This window comes from Culex quinquefasciatus, chromosome 2, assembly GCF_015732765.1.
Source record: "Culex quinquefasciatus strain JHB chromosome 2, VPISU_Cqui_1.0_pri_paternal, whole genome shotgun sequence".
Lineage (NCBI taxonomy): Eukaryota > Metazoa > Arthropoda > Insecta > Diptera > Culicidae > Culex > Culex quinquefasciatus.
In genome coordinates, this window is record NC_051862.1 from 1928229 (window position 1) to 1940841 (window position 12613).

Here is a 12613-nt window from a genome sequence, read left to right on the forward strand (position 1 = left end):
CCATCCGACCCATTGTTGGTTAGATTATCAAAAGACCTTTCCAACGAGTCCAAAACATTGAAGATCTGGCAACCCTGTCTCGAGATATGGCCACTTAAGTGATATTGATGTACTTTTTTGAAGCCGGATCTCACTTAAATGTATGTAAACTATGTCCGGCTCCACTATCCAACCCAACGTTAATTAGGTTATCAAAAGACCTTTCCAACGAGTCCAAAACATTGAAGATCTGGCAACCCTGTCTCGAGATATGGCCACTTAAGTGATATTGATGTACTTTTTTGAAGCCGGATCTCACTTAAATGTATGTGTACTATGTCCGGATCCACCATCCGACCCATTGTTGGTTAGATTATCAAAAGACCTTTCCAACGAGTCCAAAACATTGAAGATCTGGCAACCCTGTCTCGAGATATGGCCACTTAAGTGATAATGATGTACTTTTTTGAAGCCGGATCTCACTTAAATGTATGTGTACTATGTCCGGATCCACCATCCGACCCATTGTTGGTTAGGTTTCCAACGAGTGCAAAACATTGAAGATCTGGCAACCCTGTCTCGAGATATGGCCACTTAAGTGATATTGATGTACTTTTTTGAAGCCGGATCTCACTAAAACGTATGTAAACTATGTCCGGATCCATCATCCGACCCATCGTTGGTTTTTGAAGCCGGATCTCACTTAAATGTATGTAAATATGTCCGGGTCCATCATCCGACCCATTGTTGGTTAGGTTATCAAAAGACCTTTCCAACGAGTCTAAAACATTGAAGATCTGGCAACCCTGTCTCGAGATATGGCCACTTAAGTGATATTGATGTACTTTTTTGAAGCCGGATCTCACTTAAATGTATGTAAACTATGTCCGGCTCCACTATCCAACCCAACGTTAATTAGGTTATCAAAAGACCTTTCCAACGAGTCCAAAACATTGAAGATCTGGCAACCCTGTCTCGAGATATGGCCACTTAAGTGATATTGATGTACTTTTTTGAAGCCGGATCTCACTTAAATGTATGTGTACTATGTCCGGATCCACCATCCGACCCATTGTTGGTTAGATTATCAAAAGACCTTTCCAACGAGTCCAAAACATTGAAGATCTGGCAACCCTGTCTCGAGATATGGCCACTTAAGTGATAATGATGTACTTTTTTGAAGCCGGATCTCACTTAAATGTATGTGTACTATGTCCGGATCCACCATCCGACCCATTGTTGGTTAGGTTTCCAACGAGTGCAAAACATTGAAGATCTGGCAACCCTGTCTCGAGATATGGCCACTTAAGTGATATTGATGTACTTTTTTGAAGCCGGATCTCACTAAAACGTATGTAAACTATGTCCGGATCCATCATCCGACCCATCGTTGGTTTTTTGAAGCCGGATCTCACTTAAATGTATGTAAATATGTCCGGGTCCATCATCCGACCCATTGTTGGTTAGGTTATCAAAAGACCTTTCCAACGAGTCTAAAACATTGAAGATCTGGCAACCCTGTCTCGAGATATGGCCACTTAAGTGATATTGATGTACTTTTTTGAAGCCGGATCTCACTTAAATGTATGTAAACTATGTCCGGCTCCACTATCCGACCCGACGTTGGTTAGGTTATCAAAAGACCTTTTCCAACGAGTCTAAAACATTGAAAATCTGGCAACCCTGTCTCGAGATATGGCCACTAAAGTGATATCGATGTACTTTTTGGAAGCCGGATCTAAAAAATAGATGAAACTTGTGTTCAGCCATTGTTGTGAGGAAGGCTCCAACCTCATAGGTGGATTAAGTTAGTTTTTTCCAAAAAATCAGGGGGCAATAAATTATTGACAAAAATTGAATTTTTGAAAACCCTCGTAAAACTAATTGTAAACTATTCCGAATAGACTGTTTAACGTTTATTTATGCATTTTCATGTGAAAAAAAAAACACTTTTTGACATTTCAACACATTTTTAATTTAGGGCAACAAATTATTAAAAGGTGCAGAAATTTTGGAACAAATATATTTTTAGAATTCCTTGATATTTTGCATTTTTTTTATGGTAGCCAAAATGTAATGGTGCATAAAGCATTTTGCAATACCTTTTGTTTCAAAATTTCGAAAAATCATGCTTAAAATAAGAAATTTGAGTTTTTGTTTTTCAGATTTTGCCTTGAATTTCGACGGTTTTCCGATTTTTTTTTTGTAATTTCTCGAGATCGATGAAATTTAATGTATTAGTTTAATTTAATTGATAGCATCGGTTCTCAGATGATCAGAGAACATAGATTTGTTTGAAGTTTGAAAAATATCATTTAACTTCGATTTTATCTAAATTTAACGTCATAAATCAATCAAATTTATGTTATGTTTACTGGCCAAGAAAATTTGTTTTTTTTTTTTTTGAAAATCTGAAGAGATACCTCTGTTTCGATTCTTTAGGCAATAATAAGTAACTGTGCCAATTTTGAGCCAAATCGGTTAAGGTTAAGGGGTCTCTTTCTATCGTTGATGTTTATATGGGGAAAATCGCTAAAATGTATGGGGCAAAACATCGTTTCCGGATTTTGGTAGAAGGTGGCGCAGTTCTCGCCCTAAATTTTTCAAGTGGCAGATTCTTGTAGGAAATTAAATTTCCTACAACTTTGTCGAAGGATGCTAGAAGAACCGTGTTGACCCTGATGAGTTATAAGCAATGCGATGAAAAGAAATTGGTTTATAAACTTGAAAGTAATATTCAATGTTTGGCCCTTTTAAAATGTTGGTCTTGATTTTAAAATTTTCAAAATATTTTTTTCGATGAGATCGGAAAATTTCACAATTGTTTCATGTATTAACATTGAAAATCGGACCATTAATTGCTGAGATAACGTCATTAGAAAATGGTGGGCTGTTTGGGTGAGGCTTAGAAAACTTCAATTTTTGTGTTTCTTTTTCTTTAAGCCGCTGTATCTCAGCAACCAGAGGTCCAATCTTCAATGTCTCTTAGACAATTTTATAGCAAATTTTCTGAACTTTTCAAAAAAATATTTTTAGAAATGGTCACTCATGGTCATTATTTTTAAAAATTGAAAAACTGTAAATATTTCGCTAAAATCAAACTTTCGGTGGCTATATCTAGAAAACGGAGCCCTTTATCAAAAAAAGGTGAAGTACTTTTCGATTGTAAATTCAATTTTGCATTAGAAAATAATGTCAAACTTGTTTTTGCATGAAACTTCGATTTTTTCCAAAAATCACTATTTTTTCAAAAATTCATAACTCGGCGGCAGATTTTTTGACCATGTTTCTCTATGGCTCAAAAGTTGCGGATTTTTGTCCCCTAAAACATATCAAAAAATCTCGAAAATCAAAAAATACATATTTTGGGAAATTGAGTAAAAAAAAAGTTGATAAAAAAATCCTCAATTTTTTTTTCCGTGTACCTATTTTTTTCTCAAAAGTCCTCAACAATACCTACAACTTTGCCGAAGACACCAAATTGATCAAAAAATTCACTCAAAAGTTACAGCTGTTTGAATATTTACATACCATTTTTGTATGGACAGCTGCCAAAATTGTATGGAGACTTGTATGGGTGAACCAATGACACAAAATAGCATATTTGGGTATAGGGAAGGCCCCCACAAAGTTTGAGCCAAATCAAAAAATACAAATAAAATCCATTTCCGGTTTTGGTAGAGAATTGCTCAATTGTTATTTTAACGATCGAAAATTTGAAAATTGTACACATTTAAATTGCAATCGCTGAAACTGCAACTTAAAAAAAAATATTATCTCATGAGATTTCATTCCACCCAACATTCGAAAAATTGTTTGTTATGTAAAACCGTCTGGGGAAAACGAATTCAAAATTCGAATTTTACTCTATCTTTTTTTGTTTCCGAGATATGGTCATTTGAAAAAAGATGTTTTTTTGAAAAAAATGACGAAAATCAGACTTTGGGGCGGTGCCAAAAAAGAAGGAGTGGTCCAACTTGTTTCAAAATCGGGATTCTTATTTGTTTTGATAGTATCAATAGCTCCACCGAATTTGAACTTAAACAGAGGAAGTGCATTTCGAGTGGTGTGCCAGTCGGCGCGAAATGGCCCTTAAACCATTTGGTTGTTCCAAAATTGACTGAAAACTAATCGAAAAACTTCTTTATTTACAAAAGATGCCTAATGTTAACTAACCGAGATATATTGCACCATTACCGAGACAACTTCGCTTAAAGTTTGGTTTTGGCGAAAGAATTATGTATTTTTATTGTTTTAATAGAAGCCATAATAAGAAGGCACAATTGATGTTGAATTTTTATTTAAGAATTGAGACAAGAACAATAACTGTAAAAAAAGTTGAGAATCGAATAAACGCATTTCTCGAGTATCCTATCAAGTGACCACCCTAACGTTAGTACCAATGACCATCAAACTTACCTCTCCCCCCGCCCCACCAAACTCCTCGTTCGCCCTTGGATCCGTCTCGTACCCGGAGCTAACGGGCAGATTCATGTAGATCGGATCCAGCTTGTTCGCGTACATCTGGATGTTCTTCGTGAGCAACGAGTTGGTCGACGCGTACTTCCGATGCCGCGGCGCCGGAATCGGCTTGATGCAGTCGTAGTAGCTGTTCGAGACGGCGCTGTTTGAGCGCGCGTTCGACCTGCGGGGCTTCCGCGACAGGCTGATCTTGTAGCGTTCTTGATCTATGGAGAATTTGTTGCCGGCGGCTGTGCCGCCCATCGGCGACTCGTGGATCTGAATCGAGTCGGTTAAGTTCTCGTAGAGCGGGGTGACTGTTTCCAGGTCGATCAGCTTCTTGTCGGCGCAACCTGATGGGGGTGGTGGCCTCTTGAGGGATTTCCCCGAGGAGAAGCTGTGCGTGGACACGGTGTCACTGTTGTCCAGCAGCAGGTGCTGGGTCGTGGCCGTGGTGGTGCCAAGTTTCTTCCGCTCGGCGGTTTTGCAGTTAAAATTGTTGTTGTTGTTGGACAAGTCCTGGCTGTTGGACAGCGAGGACATATTGCTTTGGTTGGTCAGCATCGTGGACTGACTTGCGGTGTTGTACGAGGACAGGCTCGAGGGGGGCTTGGTACCTGCACCGCCACCACCGATGGGAGTGGAGTTGCTATTGCTAGTGTTGTTGTTGTCGCGTTGCTGATAGTTGATGTAGTTGTACGGATGGGTCGGGAAACACGACGGGGTTAGCGATTTGTTAGGGCATTTCACTGCCGGGGCGAGGCTGTTCTTTGCAAGCATGGCCTAAAATCACACGAAAAACACACACGACAAAAGACAAGTCATGCACAGCACGCACGCGTCATTAGATTGGAGGTTAGTTTCGGGAGGCGGGCGCCAATCGTAGTAGGCATGGAGGTTGTTGTGGTGGTGGTTTGGTTTGGTTGTTTTGTTGCGACCACGTGCTCAACTTACCTTCTTAGGCGGGGTCGCCAGTCCGTGGAAGGGAAGGTTCTCATATTCTCCTGGTTCGATCTGGGATCCGCCAGCAGTCGATGATTCTCCAGTAACTGAAATAAATCAAACGAAAACTTCATTAAAACAGGGTTTCTAATCGACACAAAAATGTTGATATCCACTGGAAAAGAAGTTCAAATTTAGTTTACACAAGTCGCCGATATTTGCAGGAAATCAAAACAGTGAGAGAGTTGAAGAAGTCGGTCACAGATTTCATACCTACTAAATCCGCGTTAGCTGTTGGTACATTCTCATTTCTATCATCGCTTGCTTGCGATGGTTCTTTGTTTGGAGTGTCTGTTGTTGTTGCATTTGCTGTTGTTGCTGAAGGTGTAGTTGTTGTTGTTGTTGTAGGAACTTGTGGCTTTTTAACATAAGTAATAACTATTAAATCAGGCACGGCAACAAAAATAAACACGGAAAACAAACGTTAGGAAAAAGAAACAAACGGAGATTAATTGCGAAATAAAACAAATAAAATAAAAAAACGAAAAAAAATACCATTCTGCGTGGAAAGCTTCAGCAGGTCGATGCTGTTGCGCTTTTCGAAGAAGCGGCGGACGCGCCATCGAAGAGACTTGTCGTACTGCTGTATGTTCTCGGAAGCATCGGGCAGCTCGGACTTGGGGGACCTAAGCAGGCGGCGTTTTGCGAAATTTGCAAAAAAAAGGTTCGGATGGAGAGCAGGAGAGGGTGGTTTGAGAAACAAGATCTGAAGAAATCGACGAACACCATCACCAATCCTGAGACCGATACCTTGACGCCGGGTTAAGAGTTAGTTGTATTTTTTTTTGCGAATTATTTGATGAGGGTTAGATCTTGCTTATTTTTAACAATAAATGTAAATTTTGATATTGTGAAGTGTGAATTTATGTCCAACTCCAAATTCTAAAATGTTGCTCAGTAGGCTTATGTTTGAAGGCAAGACTAAGTTTGAAGCACCATGACGTCAATGCATTCGTAGTAGTCCTTGACTTTTGTAAAATGTTAGAATATTTTGAAAGAAGAAAAAACGCCACAGCCTACTACTGTCATTTAAAGTTTTAGACAAAACTGTTATTTTATTTTGAATTAAACCATAAAACATTTCTGGAGTTATTTTTAAAGATCCAAGAAACCAAATTTCAAGTTTTTTTTTTATTAAAAAACACCCTAAAAGCAAAAACTGAAAATTTGGTTTAATGAACCATTTAAAAAAAAACTCCAGATTTTTAAATGAGAAAACAAATACTAAACTAAATCTAACGAAATAAATATTGAAGTTGTCTAAATGTCAGTCAGCGAATGAATTCAGACCCAACTATTACACATCGATAAAAGAGGCATGCAGTTTAGTCCAAGTCATGTGTGTCAAGAAGACAATTTACACCAGCTAAATTCCAACACCCACCTATCGTAGAACTGAATCCTTAATAGTAACTAGCTAGTAAAGTCGTTACACTTACCTCTGATTTTTCATGAAGGAAAATTCCGCATCTTCAATCTCCTCGATGTGGATGGAAGCTAGATTGGTTTTGCGGCATTTTTTTTGCGGTTTGATGATTGTTTTGTGTTTTTTTTTTGTTAATAAAAATTTAGTAACGGACAGGAACGGGACAGCACACGCGCACAAAAACATTGATAATTTTGAAATATTGTTTTGATTTTAAGAATGTGGCAAAAAACGGAAACAGAGATATGTCACAAAACATTGTTTTTTGTTTGTTTGTTTTTTTTTTAGTTGGAGTATGGAAGTAAAAGAAAAACAAAGAGAAAAAGAAGCATAATGAGTTCAGATTAGATGAGAAATTTAGGACATCGAGATGAAGAGAATTAAGGTTCGATTCGTGGTGAATGATGATTGATTTGGTGAGTTTGATGAAGTTAGTCGTTGAAGCGTGCGGTTAGGAAAAGGAGTGCTATCTAGTTTATGAACTAATTGGATGAATTTAATATTTTCTACATAGTTTATTACTCTTTTTGTTATCAAACATTTAGACAATGAGTTTTTTTTTGTACTGTTGTTTCATATCTAAGATTATTCATTCAAATAAGATGGCATGGAGGAATAAATAGTAAGCAAACGTTAAAAAATTGGATTCGAAAAAAACGCTCACAACCCTCCTAAAAACATATGTAAGCAAAGTTACAAATGATTAACTATCTTCAAATACTGATTTCCACATTGGCATAAATGGCGTTTACGTAAAACTGAATATATGTTTTACAGTACAATATTTCTGATGAATTCCATTTACCCTTAAAATGTTAAAGGCTTTGTTTAATAAGTAGCTTGCCAGTTGTCGTCCAGGTATTTTTTTAACAGATAAGATTTATCTATTTTTTTAAGGAAATGAATTTGATAAAAAATACTTATTTAATTGTTTATGACTATCATGTACTTTTTTTTAATCCAGAATTGCTTATTTGAAAGATTCCAAATCCATAAACCTGATTTTTTTGGAAATCTCTGACCCTCCCTCATCATTCCTTATGAAAAATTTTCCATAGAAAAAATTAGCGTTATTCTAACTGAAAGGCAAGAGATATTCCTTTAAAGTTATTATCAGCCCAACATTTAAAATATTAAAAATAAATGTTTTCAACACTTTCAAAATGTAATTCTTGATTATAACATTTCAAAATAAATTTGATTGAGAAAAGCAGAAAATTTAACGAAATTTTAAATTTATAGTATTGAAAATTGGATCAAATCCTGAGTAAGGCCGTTGCAAATATTTTTAAAAGTTTATGTCGCCCCCTTCAAAATATGTTCGAAAAATCGGTGGGGATTTTTTTTCAGAAACTTCAAAATTTTAAAAGAAATAGAAGTCTAGCCAACTGAAAACAATTAGAAATGCATTTTCCCACATTTAAAATCACCATACCATAGCTCGTTATTACAATTTTTATATTTTTTGATGGGCAACACCGAGAAAATATCATTTGAGGATCATTATTTTATTTACAAAATTTCAATTTATTCTTTTTCCAACAAAGTTTGAAATAGAAAATGTGGGGAATTTTGTAAGCTTTCGAAAATGTGTTTTTCAAAAATGGTTTTCAGAAGTTTTCAATAGTTCTTTTACAAAAAAATAATCTTCATAAAAATTGACTTGGGACTATCCATAAACCACGTGGCCACCGTAAGGGGTCAGGGGTAAGAGGTCAGCGATTGTCAAAGTGTCCACGTTGTTTATGGATGGTTCTAAGTCACTTTTTTTGGATGGTTCTAAGTCACTTTTTTGTGAAGATTTTAGTTTTTTGAAAAAGAACTATTGAAAAATATAACACTGTCCAAGTTTTTTACTAATTCTGGAATTTAAAAAAAATAGTGCATTTTTAGGAGACACATTTATGGAAGGAAAATTTTTGTTTTGGAGATCGATCGAATTTTTCGTGTCTATTTTTTTTCGGAGTAGTCCTCATCCATACCTACAATTTTACCTAAGATACATAATCGAACAAAAAATTTCCTTCAAAAGAATATAAAATATGATTTTTCACAAAATATTTTTGCTGCTGAATTTGTATGGAAAATAATGTGCAATGAAGATGATACAAAATGCCTTCTTTGGGAATACGAAACAGCTAAACCCTAAAATTTCAGTCATATTCAAAACTGCAAAAAAAAATGTTTGGCATATCACATTTAAAGTCAGAAAGAAAAACTTCTTGTTTAAAGACTTTAGGTAAATATCATAAAAGCTACTTAATTATTATGACAAAACAAAATATATTTAAATAAATTGATCATATTACATCATATTGTTATATTACTCAAAAAAGAGTAAATATTACCTTAACAAATTTCCCTACTAAATTATCAACCTTCGAAAATTCATCTTTTTTTGTATATAAAGCTCAAATTTATAGGACTGCCAATACAAGAAAGAAACTCGATTTCCGTCAAAATTGGACCACCCTCTCCTTTTTGACACCACCCCAAAGTTTCCCCTCTTTCGCAAAAAAATAAAAAATCCATTTTAAAACTGCGATATCTCTGGAATCACAATTCGCATTCGCATTCGCATGGAGACCTTAGCGGGTTGCAGACTGGATTTCGTCATGTAAGTGTGATAATTGTCAATTCGTACAAAGTCGAGCCATGACTGATTTTAAAGAAAATTGTGTGAATAGTGTCATTTGCGCAACATGAACTGAACATAATTTTTAAATTGGAAAATAGACTAAGCCAATCGATTCTACGTCCAATTTTCTTTACTTTGTATGACTTGTGGTTCCAGAGATATCGCAGTATAAAAATTGAGGTTTTTATTTTTTTTTGCGAAAAAGGAAGTTTCGATTTTTCGAAAATTGAGATTCTTTCTTGATTTGTTGGTATTAAAGCCCCACCTTATATGAGATTGATCAGAAATTTGTTTGTGCACGATTGAGGTCAAAAGACCTATTTTTAAACTTTAAAAAATATAATAGTCAATGGAAATGAATTGAAATGCAGCATGAACATTTTTAGGTGAAACAACAACGAAATTCATCTCATTCACAGAGGCTTTCGATATAAAATGTTTATTTTTTTGGTTCTTAAGGGTGCACAGTAACGAAGGAAGTTGTTGTCTCCTTATTTCTAAATTGTCAAACTCACGGACTCAATCTTGCAATAATCTGATTGTAAAAATAGTCAAACTTGATTGTAAATTAATTTGTAGACAGTTCCTCAGGGGACGAATCGAAAATAATATGTAACTTAAAACTTGGTGCAAAAAGCTATATGTATATGTATGAAAATTATTTTGGCAATTTTCACGAACCTCGAAAATCTGTATTTTTATTTCACAAAACAAGTTCTTTTTGTTGACATTTTGCATTTCTCGCTTACTTTTTCAAAAGGTTCTATGTACATAGGAAACCCATGGTGCATTGTTTATTTTGTTATTCTCTTCTTCAGTTCATTATCCCATTCAAATTCCTCCTAAAATTTAGTTGTGAGCAAGGTTGTGAGCAAGGTTGTGAGCGTTAATTCCCAATCAAACAGATTGAACCCTACGGAAAGCCGCAAAGCAGATGAGTATCACACATGTCGGTGGGTTAGAGCAAGAAATTGTTCACAACACAAAAAGGTATGAAAAGTAATCAACTTTCTAATTATACTACCTGTCGCGCACGAAACCTCTACAATCTCTCTACAGATCTAAGCGCAAGAAGGGGAAGAGTTGGTGTGTGTTTGTGTTTATGTTTGAACTTGTGAACTTGTGCAAAACAGTCAGAATTTGAGATAGAGAGAGAGATAGAAAATGGTAGACAGACAGACAGTTGTGTTGTGTGCTGTGGTGGAGTGCAAATGGACGTGCTAATCCACGTGCCACCGATTTCACCGGTTGTTTGGTTCGCTTCACCGTTTCACCCCGACTCGCTACAGTCGCTAGCTTCTCCGGCTAGTCTGGCAAACTTACATTTGTCCTGCCGCCTCTTGCGCCGGCAAATGCAGATGATGATAACGCAAATCAGGATAACGGCGAGCAGCAGCGCCGCCACGGCCGCAATCAGGATGTACGGCGTCAGGATGTCCCCCTTGAGCCACCAGGCGACGTAACCTACAACGGTGAAAGCAAGGTTAAGATCGGCCTCCCAGGAATGGAATTAACGCAAGTAGTCTCCTCTCACCTGCCACCTCGATTTCACACGGTGGCCCCATTCCGACGCTGTTGCTGGCCACGCACACGTACGTCCTCATGGCGGACACGTCGTTGTCCAGCGTCAGGATGCTCTCGTACGCGTCGCCGCCGGTCTTGTGCGACTGCAGGGTGTCGTTCTCGTACTTGAGACTCCACTCGAACTCGGACTCGCGGGGGCTGCCGGTGGCCGTGCAGATCAGGACGTCCTCGTTGTTGACCTCCTTGCGCACGATGCCGCACGTGGGCTTGTCTGCAAAGAGGAGGAAAACTCGCGATAAAATCTCAGCAAGCCAACGGAGCTGTTTACCCACTCGAAGGAAGACCGCCAACGCAGCGATTGCTTTGTTTGGCCTCTTCATGCTATCTTAGTGCTAGAATCGCAGCAGCAGGTGAAAATGCACCACGCTGCTGTTTGCCACGTGTGCTGCCCTGGAATTCCCGGCATGCACGCAGTAGGCTATGCAAATATTGTGCATCTTGCATGAGCGTAGAGAGAGAGAGTCGGGGGGTGAAATTCAACACTTCATTAAGGCGTAATGATGAGCTTCAAGGCCCACTGTGATCCAATTGTGGGCTCAGGCAGCAGCAGCGTGGTCGTGGTGTTGGCAATAAATTTGCATTCGCGCGCGCCCTCAGCATGAAACGTGGCAGTGTTGAGGAAAATGTGCCACGGGGGGTTATTTTGTTGCAATTTTGATTTGTTTTAATTGAGTGATTACAATGTTTTATGTTGGCCCATTTTTACCTCCCTGGGTCAATATTCCTCTACTGAGGTTTGCAAAATGTAATTCACTTGATTTTTGTTTATAAAAACCTAAAGTTTGCTTATTTTATTAATAATTTTATAGATTTTTACTAGACTCATAATTAAGTGTGAAATGTTCAAGGTAACAAAAACAAAATCAATATCCCGAAATCCATTTTTTTTTTTCGATCTGATTAGGGAACAATAAACCAATTTTTGAGCCATAGAAAAGTATGGAAAGTATTTCAGATTTTTTTAAATAGACATTTTACTCGATCAAAACCTTATGACTTCAGTTTTTGATGTAAAATTAAATCTGCAATCGAAAAGTACTTGTCAGATTTTTCATAAAGTATGTTTAGGATATTGTATAGAATATATAGTAGGGTGGTCCAAATCCGGACTTTTTGGGGCTACCCCCTGAAATCAAAGATTGACCCATCACTAGGCTAAATTCCAAATTTGAGCTTATTCTGACCACGGGAACCCCTCCCTCCAATCGCTTAAAGTTTGTATGGGAAAAATCGTCCAAATGTATGGAGAAAAGCAACTGTTTTACTTTTTTACCTGTGGGAGGCGCCATAATTATCCGATTCTTACCATTTCTCAAATGTAGAACCTTCATTAAATTTAGAACAACTTTCCCGAAGACACCATATTTTTAGGATTTTTTCCCGCGAAGTTATTAGCGCCCAAAACTGGCCATTTTTGCGCGGCCAGCTGTAAGGGGCTACCTAACAACGATGTTTATTTCTAATTCGTACACGCACGCCTGCCTGCCTGTTTACTTACAAGCACGCGCGCTGATTCTCTGCTT

General features: G+C 37.4%; 1 protein-coding gene across 3 annotated transcripts in view; it reads right to left on the minus strand.

Annotated features, from left to right (window-relative positions):
• Positions 1-12613, minus strand: part of LOC6034558 (hemicentin-1) — a 185284-nt gene that overhangs the window by 2256 nt on the left and 170415 nt on the right. For all 3 annotated transcript variants that reach the window (XM_038250127.1, XM_038250126.1, XM_038250128.1), the window contains exons 13-16: positions 11041-11301; positions 10830-10970; positions 5395-5489; positions 4399-5223 (exon numbers count right to left, since the gene is read on the minus strand). In XM_038250127.1, coding sequence (XP_038106055.1) covers positions 4399-5223; positions 5395-5489; positions 10830-10970; positions 11041-11301 — 1322 coding nt within the window. The remainder of the gene's footprint in view (positions 1-4398; positions 5224-5394; positions 5490-10829; positions 10971-11040; positions 11302-12613) is intronic.